General features: G+C 43.6%; 1 protein-coding gene across 1 annotated transcript; it reads left to right on the top strand.

The window, feature by feature from the left end:
• The first annotated feature begins 5,501 nt into the window (after window positions 1-5,501).
• Window positions 5,502-22,127, top strand: Cbr4 (carbonyl reductase 4). Its single transcript, XM_005075168.4, has 5 exons — window positions 5,502-5,778; window positions 7,528-7,648; window positions 9,179-9,312; window positions 13,122-13,256; window positions 21,184-22,127. The coding sequence occupies exons 1-5, from the start codon at window positions 5,637-5,639 to the stop codon at window positions 21,360-21,362; spliced, it is 711 nt and encodes a 236-aa protein (XP_005075225.1). The 5' UTR covers window positions 5,502-5,636; the 3' UTR covers window positions 21,363-22,127.
• The last annotated feature ends 3,524 nt before the right edge of the window (window positions 22,128-25,651 follow it).

Here is a 25,651-nt window from a genome sequence, read left to right as displayed (position 1 = left end):
CCTGTACTCAGCCTTCTTCCCTAATCATTCTGGTCACACAAAGACCTGCTCTTATATCTGAATGTTGGATTATGGGGTTGAATTTCATACTTTATTGGCTTCTAATATATTATAATAAATTCTGTAAAGATACCTTTACAGTCTTTCTTTCCCCCTCATAAAGAGCACTATGCAGCATCTCATGCCCTTTGGGAGGACTCTTGAGGAGGGAATGTTATTCTGATCAATTTGCTACATAACTACCATGTCTGTTTCCCACTGCTACACAGGCTGGAGATATGACTCAGTTCACTTGCTAGCATGCATGAGTCCCTGGATTCAGTCTCCAGTACTACACACATACACACAAAGAAACTACTCCATATACGTAGTTATATTTCCATTTTTTTGTGGCTACTAGGAAACTCAGAATACCATATGTATCTCTTTAGTGCTAACTATAATTGGTTATTTTCTTCAGTGCTGGTTTTCCACTGAACTATATCTGCAGCACTAAAAATATTCTTATACCATAACTTTTATGCATCAGGTTTTCTCATGACCCTTTGGGAAGAAGGGGCAGTTGAGGTTGGTTAATATTTTTACTGGTCTTTTGTATTTATAATTTAACTTTATTTTATGTGCATTGGTGTGAAGGTGTCAGATTCCCAGGAACTGGAATTACAGACACTTGTGAGCTGCCATGTGGGTACTGGGAATTGAACTCTGGACCTCTGGAAGAGCAGCCAGTGCTCTTAACCTCTGAGCCCTCTCTCCAGCCACCTTTACTGGTCTTTCTATAGTACTGGAGATTGAATTGAGGCTCTTGCCTATGATGCGGTAGTGCTTCTACTGATCTGCACCTCCACCTAAAGAAAATGTTTATTGTGTGCATTATATGTATGTCTAGGGGTGCCTGTGCCATGGTGCATTTGTGGGGGTCAGAGGACAACCTTGTGGAGTTGGTATTCTCCATCCATCTTTGTGTGGGTTCCAGGATGGAAACCAGGTTATCAGGCTTAAACAATGAGCTCCTTTATCCTCTGAGACAATCTGATGGCCCTCCACCCATCCTTCATCTTTAAATTTTTGTTCAATCCATGTTTTACTAAATTTCCCAGGTTATTCTTAAACTCATTCTGAAATCAAGGTGGACTTTGGACATACCTCATGCCTCAGCTCTCCAGGGACTATAGGGATCGACTTTTATCATCAAATCTTGACTATTTTTGCCTTTTAAAATAATAGACTCCATATCCTACATAGAGGGATAATACTCCTCCCAGAAGAAATAGGCTAACAAGTAAAAATCCCAGTGCCAGGCATGAGATGTCTCCCCTAAAGTTGTTGATCAAGGGAAGCCTACCGACCTCCAAGACATTACAGGCTGTTGCCAATTCTCTTGGCTACCCATCAGAAGGTGATGTGTTATGCCTAAGTCGCGAAGACCCCCAAAGACCACCAAGGAGGCAGACTCACCAAACTGCAAAAACAAGGTTTATTGCTCTATCCAACTGTGGTAGGGACCTGGTCTAGTTAGCTGATGCAGCAGCCACCAGAGGCTGCTTTCTTTGTCTACTGCTGGGATATTTAAGGGAAAAATCGCAGGGTTACATCAGTGGGTGGGGAGAGGTATGGGTCAGTTCCTGATTGGTTGACATTTAGGGGAATTTTTCAAAGTCTTATTTTTGGCATGAAATACTTGTTTACCAGTTACTTTCATTGGCTGGCTGTAGAAGAGAACGGTTTGTGGTTTCTGTGACTTTGTCCGTTTCTTGCAGGTGACCTGTTACACACAGTTTCCAGGAATTGAGCATCCCGGAGACTAGGGGGTAGGGTTTGGTCTGACCTGTAGTTTGTTTGTGACGTGTGCCGAGTCAGGCCTACATGTCTTTTCTGAAGCATGTCATGGCTGCTAAAGCAGGGGACTGGGTGAGGGTCTGGTCCCTTCGATGGTAAGACACTACTGCTGAAGACAGCACAACTCTGGCCGTAGGACTTGGAGAAATCAAGTCAGTACTGGATAGGAAGCTTTTTCTCTGTTGGTTAGCTGTCATAGTATGGCACTGTGCTATTTATGCTGAACAGTAAACTCATCAGTGATAAGGACTGTCCTGGCAAGAACATGCCCATGGGTTCAATAGTGGCATCAATGTTATGGGGTAACCAACAACTTTCTCATTTCTCATAGGATTTGAGGCCTCTTCCACTGGAGAAAACCCGTAACTGGCATTGTAAATCTGGCCAAAAACATGTGGCTAGGAAATCCATAGAGTCTAGAACTGAACTTATTACCTTTAGTTTTGCTACATAGACATAGCATCAAAATGCCTTCTAAGTGCATATCCTTATACCCATAGACTAATGTAGTTCTCAGGTCTCATCAGACAAGTATGACAGCTGCTGAAAAACACAGGGAAAAAGTGTATGGGACACCCGTGTCCCACCTTCTCTCCCTAAAGCTCAGGGAACATTGCTGAGGAGAGAGAAGAATGATGGAAAGGCCAGAGTTCCAGGAAGATGTAATAAAACAGTGTCCTCTGGATCTGACAGGACTGCTGCTTTCACGGTAGGTGTAGGTGAGGTTGCCTGCACAACACTTGCATCAGATTAACCCAGTCAGCATTCCATCATGGTTGGTGAGGGGGCACATGGCTGTCCTCCCCAGCTGAGGAGCTATTGACAGTTGCTGGGGAAGAGGGAGTTAATTTTCTTTAGGGGTATGATCCTTGGTAGTTTGGCCATGCTTTAGTGGATGATCCAACACCATCCATGCATGAGCAACACAAATAGGACTCCAAGGGAACATTTGGTGGTATTTGGGAAGAGTTTGGGGGGGGGACATAAGAGTGAATGACCAATATTGTATGTATATATGAAATTCTGGGAAAAAACATACATATGGATATATATGAGAAACCTGGAGAGTTGGGGCATGCCTGAAATTCCAGGACTTACTAGGTTCCGGCAAGACTACCATGAGTTTGAGACCAGCCTGGACTATGTGACAAGACCATATCTTAATCAGAACACAGTAAAATAGAGCACTTGAAAAACAACTCATGTATTTTCAGCCATTTCAAATCCCGTTTGGATTTGGGTGAAAGGAAAAATGAAAACTTTAAGATTAGCGCTTAGCTTTCATAAAGTAATTTTCCTCCCCATTTTCAGGTCAGCACGGGACTCCTGCTTTCCTGCCCCCGCTCCCCACTGACCTCTTGCTTCGACTCCTGGTGTTAATGCAACTCTGCACTTTGTTAAATAATTCAACTCACTAGTATTTTATGTGAATTAGGCTTGTTGCTCCAGGTTGTGTGTTTTAACCACAGGACCATGGTCTGTGTTTTCTGAATCCAGTTCACTAATACTCTGCCAAGAAATGGTTCATTTTACACTAGAAAGGTAACAGATGATGACTTATTATTATTTATCTATTTTCGGGGGGTGTGGGTTGAGATAGGGTTTCCCTGTGTAGCCCAGGCTGTCCTGGAACTCCCTCTGTATACCCAGCTGCCTCCCTAGTACAGGGATTAAAGGCATGCACCACCACACCCAGCTGCCTTTTGTTTGTTTTTTTGGTTTGTTTTTCGAGACAGTGTTTCTCTATGTAGCGCTGGCTGTCCTGGAACTTGCTTTGTAGACCAGGTTGGCCTCAAACTCACAGAGATTCACCTGTGTCTGTGTCTGGACTGCTGGGGTCAAAGACTTGCACCATGGACCTTAAAGCACCCAGAACATCTTCTTTAGGAGTCCAGGGACCCAATATTGTCCACAATGATCTCAGCTTGCTCTTTCATCTTGACACTATTCAGATCATTCAGTTAAAGAGTGTGTGGTCCATGCCTGTACTCCAAACACTCTGGAGGCCCGAGGGAGGAGGATTCTTGAGGGTTTGGGGCCACCCTGGGTAATACAGCAGGTCTGTGTCTCAAAAAGAGAAGCACACACATTTATTGAACTCCTCTACACAGTGCTCTTTCTTTGTTGTTTTCTTGGAGACAGGTTTGTAAGCATTTTGTCGGGATGGGTCAGGACAGGATGGAACAGGAGTGGGTCAGGTATTCTGGCACTCGGGAGTCACAGAATACTCAGTATTACACAGCTCAGGTGGAAAGGTATTCTGGAGCTCGGGAGCCAAGGATACTGAGTGTTACACAGCTCAGATGTAAAGGTATCCTGGAGCTCGGGAGCCAAGGATACTGAGTGTTACACAGCTCAGGTAGAAAGGTATCCTGGAGCTCGGGAGCCAAGGACCACCACAGGTTGCAGTAAGCTTGGCAGCTTACAGCCTTGCCTCAGAGAAAGGCTTCTCCGGTGTATCAGCTCCGCTCCGGCAGGACAGGGTCTTCCAGCTGGGGATGTTCACCTAGTGTAGCAGTTTTGCTCCGCAGGAGGTTTCTCAGGCGAAGTTGCTACAGTTCAGCTCTGCTCCTGGAGAGCGGAGAATGGAGAGCGGAGAGCAGGGAGCCGGGAGCAGAGTGTAACAACTCCGCTCTGCCAAGGAAGGTTTCCCGGGCAAGTGTTACAGCGCTGCTCGCTCTGCTCTGCCCAGGGTCGCCTTTGCTCTGTCGCCGCCGCAAAAGATCTTTACCCGAAGCTCATCCAAAGGTGTTTATTGGAAGACAGCTGGACCAGCCAAGCTGAACATACACAGGGTTTATATAGGGATTCCTGGGGTTGGGGAAGTTTTTCCAGAGTAGGGATTGGTCCGATTTCAGTGCTGAGCTCAGATTGGCTAGAGCTCTGCTCCGGGATTGGTTACTTTTTCACACAGGATTAGGGTCAGATTTGGCTCTGGTTTCAGAGCCAAAGTGTGTTTCTTTCTCTGGTCCTTTTTAGCCTTTTGGCTCCAATTTTAGGGCCAGGGTACACTTCTTTCACTGACTCTGATTCCAGGGCCAAAGTGTGTTCCTTTGGCACTGGTTTTAGGGTCAGGGTACATTTCTTTGGTTGTGGTTGCAGGGCCAAAGTGTGTTTCTTTGGCTCTGCTCAGGGTGTGTTTCTTTGACTGGTCCCTTTTCCCTACAAGGTTCTCACTTTGTAGACCAGGCTGGCCTTGAATTCTCAGTGATCCTCCTGTCTCAACTCTCTGAGTGCTGTGAGTCCAGGCCTAGGGCACCACACCTAGCTAGTGTTCTTCGGCAGGACACCTACCCTCATAATAACATTGCAGTGCAAGGCTAATGACTACAGTAACTAGGGGGAATGACCTTATGCGTTTCCAACAGGCTTTGTAGTTAAAAAAAAAAAAAAGTGGGTGAGCCCAGTCAAGGTCCACACCCAGAGGGACAGAATGTGGCTACTAACTACAGTTCTGGAAAGCCCACGGTTTCAGCAACCCGATTGTCTCTGAGCAAATGACCTTTGGTAGCCATAGTGCCAGCTGACTATTCAAGCATGGGAAGAGGCAGCCTAGCAGCAATGTTGCTGCAGTGCACACAGGCACAGGTGCGGGCCTCGAGAGCGAGGACTACAGGTCCCAGCATGCAACGCAGCACCGGCGAGTCCCTGCGCGCTGACGTCTAACTCCCCGCGCCCTGTCCTGTGGTCAGGTCGGCTGTGGGAAGGCAGTGCTTGCTCGTGTATTTTCCCCCGCGTCTGTGGCTTGTTACAAGTTCTGACTCCCAGGGACCCATCTTGCCTGTCCGGGGTCCAAGATGGACAAAGTCTGTGCGGTCTTTGGAGGCTCCCGGGGGATCGGCAGGGCTGTAGCCCAGCTAATGGCACAGAAGGGCTACCGTCTGGCGATCGTCGCCAGAAACCTGGAAGTGGCCAAAGCCGCCGCCGGCGAGCTCGGCGGTAGGTACCGGAAGCAGTGCGGCCGCGGGGCGAGCCCCCGGGTCAGATCAGTCCGCACCCCAGATCGCTCGTCCCTCATGACCGTGTCCTCAGTGAGGCTGCCGCCCACCCCAGGCAGGTCTCCAGGAGCCCTGAGAAGTAGCCACCGCCCCACGGCCAGTACTGACATTGAGAGCCGCCTTGCTCGGGCCTCCGGTCCCGATCAGACGGAAAAGAGTGAAGTCAGGAGGGTCAGGCTGCCGGGTAGAAACAGCTGATTGCATTTCCCCGAGGTCTCTTGCCCTACGCGAAGGCACACGACAGCATTTCAAATAGAAACTCTTTGAGTAGCACCCCGTTGATAGATCGGGGCTTTCCCAAGTTGATCAAACACTTTAATAAGTTACTAATTTGCTTTGCTGTGTCCTTTTAATTGCATTCCAATTCCAAGTCCACCTCCACCCCCATTATTAATAACGGATTAGCCATCGAATTGCAAGTTTAAGTCTCGAAGATTGTGATACAACAACAACAACAAATAAATGTCATTATCAGTGAAAGATCTGGGTATTGCAGGTCTGAGGGTGTATCCGGTGCCTGCTATATTTATGTACTTACGTAGAAACAGACTGGCTTTGAACTAGTGATTCTTGTGCTCCAATCGCCCCATTGCTGAGATTCCCTTCCTGTGCCGTGACAGTGACATCTTCAGTACGAAGCACACTTTGAACCTGCAGCGAGCGTGATGTCTCCCTCCAGCCTTCCCTGCTTTCTTTGATACTCGGCCTCACCATGCAGCCTTGGATCCCGACCTGCCCTCTGCCTCCTCAGTGCTGGGAACACGGGAGCACCATGTGGTATCTGTTCGTCCTGGGTGTGAACACAAACTTGAGCACCCCGTCAGCACGGCTTCCAGTTTGCTGGACGGCTGATACTCCATGGTGCTACCTGTGGTGTGGCTCTCCAGCGTACAGCTGTTTCATCCGGGCTACACAGGTGTATCCCTAGGGTATTAGCGTGGTAGCCTTTGAGGTCTAACTGCTTGTGTGTGGCAATGGGAATCAAACTCAGAGCTCTACTGCGCCACCTCCTCTGCCCAGGCTGGCCACAAACTTACAGCCGCAGTCTCCAGTCCCAGTGCTGGGATCATGCGCAGTTACCATGCCCAGATTTCATTGAAGGTTTTAAAACTACATTTTGTAATTTAGACGGGTGAGTGCGCATGGGGGCACACGTGGACGGCAGAGGACAGTCTGCTCTCTCCTTCCACCAGATGAGTCTGAAAGGTCCAATCCAGATCATTCATTTTTTAAAAAATGTTCCAAGCTTATTTCTTCTTGAGGATTTGAGGTCTCACCCAGGATAGCCTTCAACTTGTGAATCCAGCAAGCTCCAACATTCGGGATAGCCGTGTTCCCAGCAAGAAAACTAAGTTCAAGTTAGTTTCTTTTTTGTGTGTGGTATTTTTTTTTCATGTGCCTACTGCAGTCCTAGCATATGTCAGGCTGAGTTTTGAAGACTGCCTAGGCAGCACAGTAAGACTTGTCTCAGAGCAAAAACAAAAAGAAGGAAGAAACAAACCTCATTATTTCTTCTTCGCCCCGTCCATTCTGTCCCTTACGTTGGGTGGTCCATGAGGGCGGGAAGCCTCCACATGTCTTCATCTCTAGGCTCAGCACAAGCTTGTCTTACAGACTAACCATATAGCAAATGCATTCAAACTTCAAGTTTAAGGTTTATAGGCAATTCTGATTTAACTTTGTTTTGTAGGAAACCACTTGGCATTTAGCTGTGACGTTGCTAAAGAGCAGGATGTTCAAAATACATTTGAGGAGATGGAGAAACATTTAGGTCCAGTACATTTCTTGGTAAACGCAGCTGGTATTAACAGGTTGGTCAAAACTAAGGTAAATTTCTTACATCTTTAAAACAAAGCTTTTCTTAGTAAGTCTATATTGTAGTTACTTTTCCATGGCTGTGACAAAATACCACGACCAAGGTAGTATATAAAACAAAGCGTTTAACTGAAGTGTGGTTTCAGTGTTAAAGTCATGTTGATGGGGTGAAGGCAGGGTACCAGCAGCAGCCGCCGACTCATCTGCATATAGGATGCGGAGATGGGACACAATGGGAACAGGGCAGTCTTTTGAAACCTCAAAGCCCACTCCCAGTGGCATACCTCCTCCAACAAGGCTTCTAAACCTTCCCAAACTTGGCCCCAAAGTGGGGACCAAGTATTCAAATACACTAGCCTATGGGGACCATTCTCACTCAAAACACAATTAGCATGAGGTCATATATTAGGCTGGCTTACTTCTAATTGCAAAGGCATACTTTGAAAATGTCAATCCTTACATCTTTTATTAAAAAAGATTATGTGTTTGCTTGTTAGTATGTATCCATGAGACTAAAAGAGGGCATAAAATCCCCTGGAGCTAGAGACCCAGGACTTGTGAAGCTACTTGATATGTGCGCTGGGAACTGAACTTGGGTCCTCTGTGAGATCAGTGTGTGCTTTCAGTCACGGAGCCATCTCTTTACCCCTATTCTTCTATGCTGAGATAATGTCCAGTTGGATCAGTCCTAATACACTGTCACCAGCCCATGACCCAGCATGCCAGAAGACCTGCTTAGTCTCTTCTCGTAGGAAGCCAGTGTTCTGAGTTCTGATCTCAGTGAGTTTACTACTAATGTAGAATAATAATGTAATAATAAAAGATAGGGGGTTGTCATTTTTTAAAAACGTGAGTTTAGGGGGAAATATTTAGAGTCACAGTCCCACTAAACAAGGTTAGCCCATTTGATTCTGTGTTTAGCCACCAGCAACATTTGTCACTCTGGTAGAGAGGCAGAGAACCCTGCCTTCCACGTGGCTTCTTTCTGGCTCATCACCATCCAGTTTAGTAGATTTAAAATCAAGTTCCAATTAGGACTGCTTGGCACTTAACTAGAAAGCACTGCTTATACTATATTTTAAATTGGACTTGTTTTTTTTTTAAAGACTTACTTTTGTTACTTGTTGTTGTCGTTTTGTTTTATTTTTTGAGACTGGGTTTCTCTGTGTAACAGCCCTAGCTGTCCTGGAACTCACTCTGTAGACCAGGATGGCTTCGAACTCACAGAGATCCGAGATCCGCCTGCCTCTGTCTCCTGACTGCTGGGATTAAAGGCGTGCGCCACCATCGCCCAGCTTACTTGTGCTATTTTAAAATTTTGCGTGTGTATGTGAATATGCATATGGCAGCAGTTGCCTGGGCGTCCTGAAGTGGTCGTTGGATACCCTGGAGCTGGAGGTACAGGTGGCTGTAAACTTGGTCCTCCTGGAACAGTAGTGGGACCTCTCAACTCAGCCAGATCTCCAACCCTTAGACTTGAACTTTTCCATCTACTTGCTGATGGTCCTGCTGTTTCTTCCTCGTAGAGATGGGCTTTTAGTAAGAACAAAAACCGAAGATATGATATCTCAGCTTCACACTAACCTCTTGGGCTCCATGCTGACATGCAAAGCTGCCATGAAGACGATGATTCAGCGGGGCGGCTCCATCGTGAATGTAGGTGAGTGTTCACCTTCACGCGTTTGTAATTGCTGCATGTAAATGTCAGCGTACCTAATCCACTGATTCACTTGACAGTGAAATTCATCCTTCTGTTACCCAGGGGAAGTAACTGACTCATCAGTGAATGGGACAGAACTCACAGATGTGCATCTCCACAGCAGTCAGCTGGGCATCAAGTGAGGGGCTTACCAAGTATTAAAAAGTGACACTGGAGGCCATGTGATAAATGACATCTAGATTCAGGGTTCCAAGACTGTATGGAATGGGAGAGGTCACAGATGGACACATCTAATGGACTTGCTGTATGTGAATGTCGTACTAATTTTGTCAGCGGTCTCAATTTCAAGACAAATCAAGCATCCCCTCTTCTTTTTTCTTTCCCTTTCTCTGCCTTCCTTCCTTCCTTCCTTCTTTCTTCCTTTCTTTTTTTTTGTCAAACTTTTAATGATTGTAAAAGCCAAAGGGCCAGATAAGGTGCTCTGAGATCATGTTTCCTAGAAATGACCAGGATGCTATACACATGATACCTCAACAACATGGACAGTGGTGTTTCAGTAGATGCCTTAGTTAGGGTTAATATTGCTGTGAACAGACACCATGACCACGCGGCAACTTTTGTAAGGAAAACATTTAATTGAGGTGGCAGCCTACAGTTCAGAGGTTCAGTATATTGTCATCGTGCAGACAGACACAGTGCTGGAGAAGGCGCTGAGCGTTTGAGAGTTCTTATATCTTGACTCACAGGCAGCAGCAAGTGGTCTGTCTTACTGAGTGTGGCTTGAGTGTATATGAGACCTCAAAGCTTACCTCCACAGTGACACACCTCATCCAACAAGGCTACATCTCCTAATAGTGCAACTCCCTTTGGGGGCCACTTTCTTTCAAACCCCCACAGTAGACATTGCTAAGACAGAAGAGGGAAAACTCAAGGGGACCCCCCCTAAACAAAGAGCTATAAGAAACCGAGGACTCCTGAAAACAGGAGAAGTAGCCTTCCCCAGAGATGAGCCCCCTAATTGGTTATCCAATACCAAATGGTCAGGCCTGATGACGTTACATACAAGCAACACGAAAAAGATACTGCAGGTTGTTTTTATGTATATATATATATATCAATAATAATAAAGAGGAAAAGAGTCTTGATTTGAGAGTATGAGGGGACATATGGAAGGGTTGGATGGAGGAGGAGGAGGTAGAAAATAATGTCATTATATTTTATTTTTAAAAATTGCAAAGAAATCCAGTCTAATTTTTCAAATTAGAAAGAAAACTTGTAGACATGGAGGCTAAATAATATTTACAGCAGTTGCATGGAACACTGGTCTGTGTAGTGTCAAGGTTTAAGAAAGATTAAACCTCAGCTTTTCGGAGTGGATGTAAGTAGCCTGTAGTTTGTTGGAAGCATGAGGAAGAGGCATTGTGGGGATTCATGCCTGAAGAGTGCAGAATAACGTGGAATTTGATTTCATTGTAGTCCTTGAAAACTGTAGCGGACTATCTGCTTTTTATTTTAAGTGACAAGAAATACCTTCAACAGTTACCAAAAGGGTTAGTGCTCTTAGGAGGAATTGGTGACCTGTGGCCTTCTGACACAGCCACTTCAGATTTTGGGTTCCTAAGACTTGGCACATAGACCTGAGACTGTGGCTGGATATCACCGGGCATTTTATTAAAATACCTACATTTTAGATTAGTTTCAGAAACCTAAGTCCTCTTAGAATGTTGCTAAGACTGGTGTATTTATAATAAGGGGCATCCTTATTCAATAGAAAAGTACCACAGACAAGGCTGAACCTGTAGACTTGTTGGTATTTCAGAAATCATTACTTTGACCACATGAAAATGGAGTGTGTCAGACAGCTAGTTTTGAAAGCTTCCCCTTGGGCCTTTCTGCCTTGCCTGGAACTTCATCCTTCCTTCCTTCCTTCCTTCCTTCCTTCCTTCCTTCCTTCCTTCCTTCCTTCCTTCCTTCCTTCCTTCCTTCGTTGCTTTCTCCATACACCCCTTCTCCTGCCCACCCCTTCCCCTACCCTGATGGCCTTTCCTCCTTCCTGTGCTGCATAGTTCTTTTCTCTCTTCGCTAAGGTACTGCCTTTGATGATGTGCCATGTGACAATCAGCTGTGAAGGGCAGCCAGGTGACAGCGGTTCTGTAGATGATTTTTCACTGCTTTTACTGTTCCTCTTCATGCTTAGATACACACATGTCCGTCATTGTTTGTCATTCTGTGCATTCATGTTATGCAAGTTTGTAGCTTGGGGACAGCGGGAGATGTACATAGTGCAGAAGAAGTGAACTATAACAGCTTGTTTTATGTAAGCATTCTCTGGGATGCTCGAACTACCGTGAAACCACCTTACAGTGTGTTTCTTGGAGCAAGTTACTGTCATCAAACAATGGTTGAATGTATAATGTAAGTAAACATTTTAACACTGGGCTTCTTGATTACAATAAAAAAGTAGAATATTCTCTTTTTCTAAAGTAATTTCAATTTTGTGTGCGTGTTCAATTTTTATTTTGTAAACACAGGCCAGTGGTGCAGAAAATTGCTTCCCTACTTCTGTTTTGCCAGCATGTATTTGCATAAATTGATATTTGAGTTATAAATTATTCTCACATAGTTATTAGATGAGGTCACTGAGTAATGTTTAGTAGCAAGTACAAGTAAATATAAACAAAAGTAGCAAAATTGCCCGGTTAGGAAGTTTGTGTGGTCACTTTTGATTGACAGTACTTTATTTATTTATTTATTTTTAAAGATTTATTTATTATATATACACTGTTCTGTCTGCATGTCAGAAGAGGGCGCCAGGTCTCATTATAGATGGTTGTGAGCCATCATGTGGCTGCTGGGAATTGAACTCAGGACCTTTGGTAGAGCAGTCAGTGCTCTTAACCACTAAGCCATCTCTCCAGCCCCAGATTGACAGTACTTTAAATGTGCTGGATTTATTCTTGTATACGAAAGTGAATACTTGTTCATATCTACTTATTAATCATAAAATTAATCAGCTTTTATTTTACATTTTCTTGCTTTAACATGTTTCTGCATGTGCTTGTTATTTTTCTGTTGCTGTGATAAATGCCATGACCGTGAATGCTTATAAAAGAAAGAGTTTATTTTGGCTTATGGTCCCTGAGGGATACAGGTCCATCATGGTGGGGACACAAGAGGCAGGCATGGGGACAGAAGCGGGAAGCTGAGAGGTGAGGACCTCTCAGCCACATCCAGGAAGTAGAGAGAACTGGAGGAGGGGTGGAAGTGTGTACTCCTAAAGCCCGCCCCTCCCCATGACACACTTCCAGCAAGGCCACACCTCCTAGCACCCCCCAGCAGTGACACCAGCTCTGGGAGCATCCACATGTCTGCACCTCGGGGGACTTTTCTCGATCCTACTGTCAAAGCCAGCATTCTCACCTGACCTCTCCCGACCTTTCACACACGTAACAGGTCATGGAAGCCCCTTCCCTGGTCCTGATAGGTTTACATCATTTCTTTTAGTTTCTGTTCGCCGTGTGTCAGGAGCAGGTTGGACCCTTGTCAATGTTACTGCTCCCAGGACAATGCTTAGAGTTACTCATTTTAGCAAAGAATGGAGGAAGGTGGGCTTACCTTTCTGACTTGTGGGCCGTACATTCTGTGAGTTCTCAATAGCAAACCAGTTGGGTCACGCTTGCTTTGTTTCTTCTTCCGTGCAGGGAGTATTATTATTTTTCGTTTCTTCTTCCTTGCAGGGAGTATTATTGTTTTTCGTTTCTTCTTCCTTGCAGGGAGTATTATTGTTTTTCGTTTCTTCTTCCTTGCAGGGAGTATTATTGGTTTAAAAGGCAACGTGGGCCAGTCTGTGTACAGCGCCAGCAAAGGAGGGCTCGTTGGGTTTTCACGCTCGCTTGCTAAAGAGGTTGCGCGGAAGAAAATCAGAGTAAATGTGGTTGCACCAGGTCAGTGAAGATTTCCTGCAATAACCGTACTATGGTTTTGTGGTATAAAGAAAGGACATTTATTTGCCCATAATTGGTAAATTGATAGTCATTAGTTGACATTTGGACAGTGTCATTGTGGAAAGAAATAATGAGCTAGTTACCAAAATTTTTTCTTGTACCTCATGTTTTACATAAAAATCTTTGCTTTTAAAGTCTGCCTAAGTTAAGGAATGCATTGTGGTAAGAGAACCGTGGAGATCATCTTGAGTTTTGAGACTGGTCTTTTACCATACTCTCTAGTTATACTGGGACTGTAGGCTTGCTCTACCACACCTGGCTTATTTTAGCCACATTAACAGTTTAGAAAATTATGACCAGGGATTTGATGTAATTCACCTAAAGCTACCTGGCTGTTTCATGGGAAGCTGAAAAGCAATGTCCCCAAGGTTTTCCTTTAGAACCATAATATTTATGTCTTTTTGTCCTTATGCTACTGTCGTTTCTCTAAATGATCTGGAATTCTCTATAATTTCTTACCTATTTACATATTTATTTACTTATTATTCCCTTTTGTTCACTGATAAACTATTTGCCATTTACTAATAAAAAGATACCATAATTCAGATCTACATGTCACTGCTAAGCCTAGGTACCTAGATATGGTGTCTTTGTCTTGCAATTTTAAGTACTTAAGAATTAGTCACTGTGTAAAAGTTTGTTCTTTCTAGTGACAGGCAGTTTGTAGGAGAGTTCGTTGCTGTAAACGTCTGCCACCTTTCCCTTTAAACCCTCTCCTGGCTTCAGTTTGCACCTGAGAGCTGGCGCTCATATTGAGCCAGGAGGTGTTTTTTAGAAGGTTCTGTGAACCTGTTTGCTGCATTAACATACATAACATACCTTCATCCCAAGTCACTGTTTAGTCACACACTAAGTTCAGACATTCCAGTTCCATGAGCATTTAGTAAGCTATTGCAGCTCAGGTGTGTCATCTTTGAAGGAAACAAGGCAAAGGGCACCCAAACCAAAGCTTTCCATGGAATTCTGTGTCGTATGTTGCCTGGCCTTCCGTGGAATTCTGTGTCGTTATGTTGCCTGGCCTTCCGTGGAATTCTGTGTCGTTATGTTGCCTGCTTCCTGCTTCTGTATGCTTTGTCAGGCTGCCACTGTCAGTGCTGGCTGAGCTAGCCATCTCCCACCATCTACAGGGTGGTTGATTGGTGGTGTGGAACCACATGGTCTTGCCCCCTCTCTCTTTTCGGGGTTGCAGTGGAATGAGTAATGAGGAGTTCGTGCTAGCGTTTGGTGACGCTAGAGCTGACTGGCTGAGAGGAGGCCCTTCCCTCCAGTTCACAGAGACTCATGCAGCAATGTCCCCTCTGCAGTCACACAGACTCATGCAGCAATGTCCTCTCTGCAGTCACACAGACTCATGCAGCAGAGGTCCCGGGTCATCTTCCTCCGTGCCAGAGCTGTACAGGGTCCAGGACTAACAAAAATGAACGCGGTACTTCTGCTGCAAGATGGGGAGTAGAGCTGCAAAGACACAAATGAACAAATCACTGCAATGTCAATGCTAAAGGTAGACTAGCGATGTGTACCACACTGGGGAGATGCTGAAGAGTGTCTGCCCTGGGCTAGTTGTCAAGGCAATGGATGCATGGTGGGAATCCGGCTGGTATACAGAGCAGAAGTTTTAAGGGTGTTATGGAAGTGCCATAGAGCCGTTTGTAAAGATCTAATTTTTCCAGTGCAATTCATATTGGGATAAAATCCATTGTTAAAATGTGGTCACTTAGTAGGGTGGCCTTACATTATATTATATTGTGTGCGTGTGTGTGTGTGTGTGCAGTACAGATTGAAGTGACAAGATTAAATCAAATGTGCAGATTATTTATTGACTTAATCTTTAAACAGAGCTGACAAACATGCACTATGGTATACTCACCCATGCACTCACATGTGGAGACCAGTCAATCACGTCTCCACTGTATTCTTTGAGACAGGGTCTCTCACTGAGCCTGAAGCCCACTGCTTAAGCTCAGTGAGAGCCTGTGATCTGTTTGTCTTCCCTGGGTCCCCCGTGCTGGTCCCTTGTGCTGCCATGCCTGGCTCTGCTGTGGGGCCAGGGTGTGCAGACTGAGGACCTTCTGCAAGTACAGAAAGTGCTTTCTTCACTTCCCAGCCCTCAGGCCTCTCGTTTGTCTCTTTTTATGTCAAGTTTTCCTGTTTAACTTCAAGTGGAGGTTCCAATTATCAGGAAAACACTTGGAAAGCAAATTGTAGCAGGAAAACCAGGGAACAAGGCAAATAATGAATTAGACTGTCAGTCCATCCTAAATCCTTGACTGTTCTTTAAAGATCTTGTTCTGTAAAGCACTTGCTAGCGTTGGTATTTACTACTACTTGGCTTTTAAAGTTGTCATCATAGATGGATCTCACTTTGGAAATCACTGAATATGAGAAGTAATATTTGATAGATTGACTATCGTCAATTACTAGTCAAAATGAATGAGTGAAATGTACTTTCTTCAGAGACTATAAAATAAAAGATAGATTCTCATTGGACAATAACTACACGTGATGTAGTGTGATCCTAATTAGTCTTAGCAATAAGAACCCAGAGTCAGATTATCCGGGTAAATACTGAACGGTCAGAAAAGTAAAGGAGCCAGTCACTAGAGAGACCTCTTACCTCTACCAAATCCTCAGACTGAAAGGGATGAGCTTCTTTCTCTGCGAATCCTCAGACTCAATGGGCAAGAGATCCTGTCTCCTCCACCCTCCTTATATCCCTGTCTCCACCTCTCTAGTGCTGGGGTTAAAGGCATGAGATCCCAAGTCCTGGTGTGAGCCACCACTGCCTTGGCCTCTATGGTTAACTAGCGGCTAGCTCTGCCCTCTGATCTTCAGGCAAGCTTTATTTGTTAGAGCACAAACAAAATATCACCACAGGCTTACTTTTAAGAGCCAGGGTATCCCAGACTCTAAAGACTTCATATTTTGAAAGTGGGCTTTGAGGTGTGACCTATTGCTGGAGCATTTGCCCAGCATGCACTAGGTCCTGAGTTTGATCCCCCCCCCCAGTGTGTCACATGTGCCCCAGTGTGTCTTTGTTCTACGTTGCTAGGATGCATGCCACTTCACTTACTGTTTCTAAGTGTCCACTAAAGTGATGCAGCAGCATCCCCATTGAACAGTGGCACCTACTGGTAGTTTATAGTTTTTATAGCCACTTAAGACTTTGCGAATACATGAATAGCAAAAGCGGGGGAGCTAGACAAACTTTCCAGAACCTTACAAATATGAATGATATGGAGAGAGTCTTTTGGGGCCAGGGGGATGACAAACTAGAAAGCAAGACAGCATAATGAGAGGTGTATGGGATGCTTAGGGACCACTAATACTGCTCTCAACTCTGTGATAGATGAGGTGGGTGCCTAAGAGATAATCATAGGTAGTGCTTTGGGCTGTGAATATATTTCTAAGGGAGACATGGTTCATGAGCATTGCCCAAGGTCATCTGGTACAGCCCAAATGATTTATCTAAGAGATTAGCTTAACATTTCTTATGCAATTTCTGATGAACTGGAGCAGACAGATGAGGTCTGAAAAGCTGCACATAGAGTAGGTTGGAATAAATATTGTGTGTGGTACTGCGATGGTAGATGACATGACAATAGCATTTGTTAAAGCCTATGTGTACAGCTAAACGTCGACTCCTCAAGTAGTCCACGGACTCTACCTAGTAATGTGTCAGTAGTGTTTATTACTTGCAGCACATAGACCATACCAAGGTAAGATATTGCCAGTATGGGAAATGGAGGGAGCAAGGGGTGAGGACAGTGAGATCAGCATAGGAGCTGTTGTTCAATAGTTATGTGCACCTAAAAATGCATAAAAAATAAAATCTACTAGTTAAAAAGGCACCTTAAACATAATTCAAGAGGAAAAACTAGTATGTCAGGGCTAATCCCTCCCTTCCTTAAAAACACAAAACATGTGCACATGCTAGAGTTCACTCAAGGGGCCAGAGGACATGCAGAGGTTGGCCCTTCCATCTTTGATCTGGGGATTGAACTCAGCCCATCAGGCTTGGCAGCAAGTGCCTTTATCCCCTGAGCCATCTCCCCAGCCCCGCCCTTCCTTCCACGCCCACTTTACTTTTAGATTTTGTTGCAGTTTAGTGGTGTCAACAGCTCTCTGTGCCATTTGTCACTGCTAGTGTGTGTCCGTAGGTCTGGAGAGGCTGCGGAAGGTCCCCTGACAACTGCTAGCCCAATTCTCCAAGCTGGAGCTGTGGAGGAGGCTTCTGTGTAGTAGGGCGCCACACACCTATTTGTGTCTAAGAAACTGTAAGAAATGGACCCTTTCCCCCTCAGCTTCTTAACTTTTCAGTCATGATAACTTCTTATTTGAAAGCCAGCCATGCACAGCTGAAGGGAACCAGAGGGGACCCGCCATCTTGGATCTGTTTGTTCGTCTTGTGATGCGAACTCATCCCCGTGTCAACTGGTATCCAGCTGCCTTCACTCACAGCTGAGATCACAGAGCGGGAGACAGACTCTTGACTGGTGAGCCTGAATCCAGTGGTCTGCTCACCACAGCAAAGTCCGCCAGAGCCGGGTGGAAGTTGGCCTTGAAGTTGCTACCCTAAATTGACAAGAGTGTTCATAAAACATGGATACTGTAATATCTTGTGGCTTATTTTATTTGTAGATTAAAATACATGAATTTATGGATTAGTGTGAAATACACTATGCTGATTTTGTTAGAATTTTAAAGAATAAAAGGCAGTTGTATCATGAATTCTTTGAGAAGATAGCACAGCTTTTTCTTTTTTATTTAAAGATTTTGAGATTACACATGAATACTGTATTTATATCATTTCCATTCCTCCCTCTCCAACTCCTCCCATTTCTCCCCAACTCCCTCTCATATTCATGACCTCTTCTTCAGTTAGTATATTACATATACACATGTGCTATACAGGTATAACAGCCTGCTAAGTCCTTTTAGTGTGGCTTCTATGCATATTTATTTAGGGCTGACTGCTGGGAATTGGGTAAACTACTGGGGGCCTATCCTTGGAGGAGACTGCTTCTCCTTTTCACAGAGACCATTGATTGGCTACAGTTCTTCATCTCAGAGTCAGGCCCCTTGAGATTCCTCCTTCCATGCTGCCGTGTCAACTGGCATGGTCATTGTGCGTGTCTACGTGACCATATGGTTGAGCTTCCCTGTCATATGCAGGAAAAACTATTTCTTAGCAGACATCCTGGTCCTCTGACCTCCAGTCTTCCCAAACCCTCTTCTGCAATGTCTCCAGAGCCTTAGCTTAGGGATTGTAACATGAAGTTGTTAGCATTAACATTAGTGATTTTATTTCACTCAACTTTTGTAATCTGAAGTGATTATAGGGTTCATTTTCTCTGGGGCATCCTTGAAAAGAAGTGTGCTAACACATGGCATTGGATCTCAGTAAACTCACAGATTCTTGGGTTGGGTTCTGTTGGATTCTGGCTTCCCCCTGAAGAACTAAGCTTCGTCTTTGGGCCAGGTGTGGTGGCACGCTCCTTTAGTCCCAGCACTCAGGAGGCAGAGGCAGGTGGGTCTCTGTAAGTTTGAGACCAGCCTAGATGACGTAGGAGTTCCGGGGCAGTCAGGGCTACACAGTGTGACCCCATCTCAAAACCGCAGGTTTGCTTATCAGTTGCAAGTCCGCAGAGGCTGTCTGCCTTACGTGTCAGCGACTGCCTTCAGCCTTTCCTTCCCGCACCGTATTAAAGATGCAAGGGAATGGTGCTGACTTTCCAAATAAATGTGCTGAGATTGTATTGTAGAGGGGACGGTGTTTTACAGTATATTCTCATAGGCAAACACAAGTAATACAACATTAGTTTTGTTGTTTCTGGCCCTCATTATAGGCCATATGTAACTCATAATGTTCATATTTTTCCATATTTTATCTGAGTGCAATGTATGTATGTATATATATCTGGGCGGACAGCTTGAAAAGACAAGTACAAAGAAAGTCATCATCTGGTCTATAATTCTGGTAACTACAGTCACTTTGGTGTCTAGTGATAATCAGATAATAATGGTAGCATCTTGTCTATTTCACCTTGTTTTCTGGAGTGATAAAGTGGAATTCACATATAACCTTCTTTTAATATTACAGATGTGAAATCTTCATTTTTGTCTTTTAATACCAACATTATCTTATGCTGTGGATCTATCAGGTCTTATCCCATTCGTTGTTGAAAGACCTTTCTATTTCTTCCCAGATCTCATGGGTAAACTCTCACTGTCTTAGATTTTGTGTTAGAAAAAAGCTACAGTATTTCTCACAGGGCTTTAAAGAAAGCATTTAAGTTTTCATAAGTGAAATCCCAAAATGAACTTAATTATATAGTAATACACAATAAACTAGCAGAAGAATTCATTATTTAGCTCACGGTTATCGTTGGCAAATGATAATACATTTAAGTTGATCTGTAATTGAATTGATAAATGATTTAGTTTTAACATGAGCCAGTTTGAAGACTTTGTTGTGGCTGTACAGTGAGCTTTCACCTCCTATGACTTGTCTGGCAGTCAGTACACTTTGTCACCTTGACCTATAATCTCTCCCCATGCCTGCTGCTCTCATGAAGATTAGTGTTTGCTTAAAAAAAAAAACAGCGATTGAAGCTGGGCATGGTGGCATACACCTTCAGTCTTAGCTCTCAAAAGGCAGAGGCAGGTGGATTTATAGATGTTTTAGGCTAGCCCATTCTACCTAGTGAGATCATGTCTCAAAAATTTTTTAGTATTCATTAGTGAGCAAAATACTATATGGTAATATTTTAGTAGTGATATGTATTTGTCTCCATAATCTTGTAGGGATTTCTTAAATCAGTGTTTCTCAACCTTCCTAATGCTTCAACCCTGTAATACAGTTCCTCATGTTGTGGTGACTGCCAGCCATAACATTATTTCATTGCTACTTCATAACTGTAATTTTGATACTGTTATGAATAATATGATAAATATCTCCTATAAGGATATCTGATATGCAAACTCTGTGAAAAGATCATTTAACTCCCAAAGGTGTTGTGACCCAAAGGTTGAGAACCACTGTCTTAAACCTGTAGTTGATCCAGGTGTGTTGTTTGTGTGTGTGTGTGTGTGTGTGTGTGTGTGTGTGTGTGTGTGTGCGTGCGCACATGTGCATGATACATACATACAGTCATTGGGGATTATTGAAAATATAATATTTCATTCTGTAGAACTTGCTCTCTGCATACTCTATTGCATATATATTGGCACATATACCAATATTGTGTTAAAAATTTCATCTTTCATGTACATCGGGATTAGATGTGATCATAAAATTTTCTTATGTGGACTTTGGAATCCTGGGCTATCCTCTCATCAGTTATCTTGGTTTAGTAAATGGAATGGATTTTTATTAAGATTGCAAAGTCAGTTCCTAGGACATCTTTGTGATAACCTTCTCTCAACACTGTTTCTCGCTTTCTCCCCCACCTGTGTGAAAATCATTTCTATAGTGTTTTATTTATAGCATAATAAGCAGAGTCATCAGAATTTATTACATTAAGACTGGATATATAGCAATTACTTCTTCTCTCTATAGATTATAGTTACCCCCAAGAATGCACTGTTTTATTCATTTGTATCTACCTAATACATTCTGCAGTGTTATCTTTATGTTTTCCAAGCAGTGAGCCATGGACTTGGGAGTCAGGCATTTTTGTGTTCCATGCACATTCGCTGAGTTAAAGTGAATAAAACTGTACACTTAATTCATTGCTATAAATATTCTGTATTTCGTAAACAATGCTTCTTAATAATGACACGCTCTCAGAAGCAAATTCTCTTTATAAAAGACAAACAGCCATCTTTAGTGTGTATCCTTTCAACTGAATTAGCATTTCTCTTTCAGGATTTATTCACACGGATATGACAAAACACTTGAAAGAAGAGCACTTAAAGAAAAGCATCCCTCTTGGGAGGTTTGGAGACGCTCTGGAGGTGGCGCATGCGGTGGTGTTTCTCTTGGAGTCACCGTACGTCACGGGACATGTTCTGGTTGTGGATGGAGGCTTACAACTCACTGTCTAACTAGACGTGATTCTGTTGTGATTCTTGGGGATTAGGGTCAAGTGCATAGTTTTCTGTTAATTAGGCCATCATATCTATGAGTGACATTTGATGCTAAAATGATTATTTGTATGAACGCATTTCAAAAGAACAATGTGTGATCAATTGTAATCTAAAAGGTATGAATTCTCAATCTTTAGAGACCATAGCAATTTTAGTACATAGATATTTTGTAAGGTATATACATCTGTATTAACTTATGTATCTTTGCCTTGAAAATAGAAAATTCTGTTGTCTAATTGTGACAGTTTAATTGTATCAAGCTGGATTTTTAAGACACCAACTTTGTGCTATTGCAAAAATAAGAGTATTTACTGAAGGTTGAGATCAGTTGTTTTATTAGTTACTTTTTAAAGTCGTCATGGTAAAACACCATGACCAAAAGCAACTTAGAGGAGAAAAGGGTCTCTTGATGCTTACGGTTCCAGAGAGACGGGATCCCTCATGGCTGGGAAGTCAGGACAACAGTCAGGGAAGGCATGGTGATGGGAATGGGAAGCTAGCTGGTCACATTTCATCCATACACAGGAAGCACGGGAGGGAACAGGAAGTGGAGCCCGGCTGTGAAATCTCAAAGCCCATCTCCAGTGACATACTTCTTTTGGCAAGACTTCACTTCCTAAAGGTTCCATAACTTTTCCGAACGGTTCCACTGACTTGGGACCAAGGTCCAGGCATGAATCTGTAAGGAAATTGCACATTAAAGCACAGCGCTTTAGCAGCCTCGCCAAGGCTCATCTTTTGTTTATCTTTTGGCTTTCATTTTGAGGGAGGAGTTGACAATGTGGGCTGGGATTCCTGGTGTGTACCACCATTCTTTGTGCCTATATTGCATATACATGTGTATATGCTGTCATTTGTTTAACACAGGTTGGAAAAAATGTCAATCAGAGGAAGATACATTTAGAGAGGACCCCCCTCCCGTCTCACACCGCTCCTCCTCCTGTCATTTCTCTGCCTAACTCCCTCCTCTTCTTCATCATCTTTCTGAGCCAGGATCTCACTCTGTAGCCCTGGACGACCTGAACTTCTCATGGATCCCGTGCTCGCCTTGGACTCACAGCAGTCCTTCTGGCTTAATGTCCCAAATGCTGAGCTTATACATGTGAGCCATCATACCTGCCTTAGACTTGACTGTGCCTGCGTGAGTGTTCTGTGTGTGGTGTATGTATGTGCGAATGTAGTGTGTGTGTGTGTGTGTGTGTGTGTGTGTGTGTGTGTGTGTGTGGTTATGTGTCTGTGGTGTGTATGTATGTAGTGTGTAAGTTTGTGCATGTGTATGTGATATGTGGTGTGTGTATGTATATGCATGTATATATGTGGTAGGTGTATGTATATAGTGTGGCGTATGTATATGCATGTGTATGTGTGGTATTTGTGTGTATATATGTATGTATGGTATGTGGGTGGTTTATGTATGTATGTAGTGTGTGTATGTACATGTACGTACATATATGGGGTGTGTCTATATGTGTAGTGTGGTGGCCAAAAGAAGACATTGGTGTCTTCCCTCCTTATTGACTTGAGGTGGACTGTCAGTGAACTGGAGGTGAGCTCTTGAAATCTTGCTGTCTCTGCCCCTCAGAACTGGGGTTATAGGCATGCATGGGCATGCTGGACTTTTTACAGGCTTGCTGGGGATACACAACTAGTCCTCCTATCTCTTCAGCCATCTCTACAGCCAAAACCTGCTTTCTTAGAGTGATGCTACTTTTCACAAAGGAATCAGCTAGCATGAGTATGGCGCAGTTGACCCTGTCCCTAAGGATGGTGAGGGTGAGTGAGGGTGCCTGCTATAGCGATGATCTACACAGATCCTGAACTTAGGGAGCTTTTCCCTCATGACAACCTCAGCATAGCGAGCTACTTAGCAATATGAAGAGCTGTGTGTGGTAGTGTGTGTCCTGCAACCCTGGCTCCCAGGAAGCTGAGGCAGGATGGATGACCAATAATTCAGTCAGCCTGGTCTACATAGTTCTGATCAATTTGGTCAACACAGGGAGATCTTGTCTCAAACCAAAGTGCAAAAACTATAATTTTATATTTCATATGTATATATTTATTCCTTATACATATAAAATTATAGTGAGGTGTGATTGCATATGCTTTTAATCCCAGCCTTCACACATAGACATGCACAATATGCATATATACATACACATGTATACATACACACATAAATAATTATATTTTGCATTAGTGGATATAATAATGGTTCAGCCCCAAGTCTTAAAATGGTAATGAGTAATTACACTTGAATAGTCATAAAAGTGTACAGTAACAATGGATTATTGTTTTCACTAGAAATAATGCATGGACTTTTTTCAGTGGTGCTGGGATCAAGTCCGGGGCCTGCTAGGTGCCAGACAAGTATTTTACCACTAAGCTTCCTCCTCAGCCTGAAAAGCATTGGTTTTACAAGAGAATGTTTGCTGGAAAGTAGAGATAGAGCATGTAACTGAGAGTAATATAAATAGCATTCCTTTTGCCTTGAACTCTGGTGGGGAATAATGAACTATTTCTGTATGCTAGATTCATGTTGTTTTTTATCTACTATCATCCAAATGTTTTTAATATTTCATTTTAAAAAGTAGTGTTTTAGCTGGGCATTGGTGGCACACGCCTTTAATCCCAGCACTTGGAGGCAGAGGCAGGTGGATCTCTGTGAGTTTGAGGCCAGCCTGGTCTACAGAGTGAGTTCCAGGACAGGCTCCAAAACAATACAGAGAAACCCTGTCTCGAAAAACAAAACAAAACAAAACAAAAAAAGTAGTGTTTAGTAATGTTTTTACCAAGGTGCTTATAATCTCAGATCCTTGGACTTGGGCAGCTGAGACAAGAACATAGCAAGTTCAAGGATGTGCTGGGTTACATAGATCAAGGACAGCCCGGGAAAGTCAGCATGGCTCTGTTTCAAAATAATGATACATTTTCAGAAGGTCTGGGGATGTGGCAGAGCGCTTGCCCGCAGATGCAAGGCCCTGGTTTCAGTCCCTAGTGCTTCAGACTAGAACAGAACAAAACTTAGCGATTCAGGAGTCCTCTAACTGCTCTTTTCAAGCAGAACATTATCTAAGTGGACATTTAATTATAAATACTGAACGTCAAATCAAAAATATGAATAAGATGTACTAATAAGTTCAGAATAATAGTGTCATAATCAGAAGCTGTATACTAAACATGGAGTCCTTTATCTCTGACACACTTTCTTTACTTAGTTTATTAGCATTGTTTCTTTCAGTACTGGGGATTGAACCTTGGGCTTTGGGCCTGTCTGCTAAGTCAGTGCTATACCTGTAGGTTACATCCACAGCCTTTGAGTCAGGGTGAGAACACAGGTGAGTGCACTTAGCATTGCTGAATGAACAACCTATTAAATCCAAGGTGTGGCCGTTGGAGAACTTTCAGGGAGAAGCATTTCTAGGCATGTTAGGAAATGCAATGCGTAGGATGTTTCACAAGTGGTGGGTGTGGTAGGAGAGGTAGCTTCCTTTGGTCTGACCCACTCATCTTGGGCCACCTACACTTGACGCGCCTCAGTTCTCTTTGCTGGACATACCATGTTCTGACGTCATCAGTGAAGCGACTTTGTTGTGTAAACAAGAGGAAAGCAAAGAGAAAGAAGTCTGATACGGTGGCACTCCCTGCAATCCTCACACTTGGGGTGGGGTGGGGTACAGAAGGTAAAGGTTGCTTTTAGTTACTTGAGACTAGCCTGGGCTATGTGAGCAAAAGCCAAAACCACCAATGAAAACTAGGTTACCAATAGGCTTACCCTTAAGTGTATGCTTATATTTTAAAATAAACTGGCCCCCCATTCATCTCAGACTGAAATGCATGGAGAGCTGTTGAAAGAGAAAACACCATCACAACTCCACTCCAGGTGGATTCTCCACACGTTCTCACTGACTTGGTAGAATTTTCAACCTAACACTTGCATTCAGAGGCTCAAGAACTTCAATGAATTCTTTTTTTTTGGTTTTATAAGACAGGGTTTCTCTGTATTGTTTCGGAGGCTGTCCGTCCAGCCTGGCCTTGAACTCACAGAGATCCACCTGCCTCTGCCTCCAGAGTACTGGGATTAAAGGTGTGCACCACCACCCAGCTAACTTCAGTGAATTCTTAAACTGAAGAATCATCTATGGCTGTTATACTCCTCCCTGAAGCTCATGGTCAAGTCCAGACTTAGCACATGAAGGAAAAGGTTCATGGCCAAAGCCATTATATGCAGTTTTTATGTGTGCTCTTTT

Source organism: Mesocricetus auratus, unplaced genomic scaffold, assembly GCF_017639785.1.
Source record: "Mesocricetus auratus isolate SY011 unplaced genomic scaffold, BCM_Maur_2.0 Super-Scaffold_6731, whole genome shotgun sequence".
NCBI lineage: Eukaryota > Metazoa > Chordata > Mammalia > Rodentia > Cricetidae > Mesocricetus > Mesocricetus auratus.
Note: the sequence above shows the minus strand (reverse complement) of the source record. Positions and strands in the feature narration are given on the sequence as shown.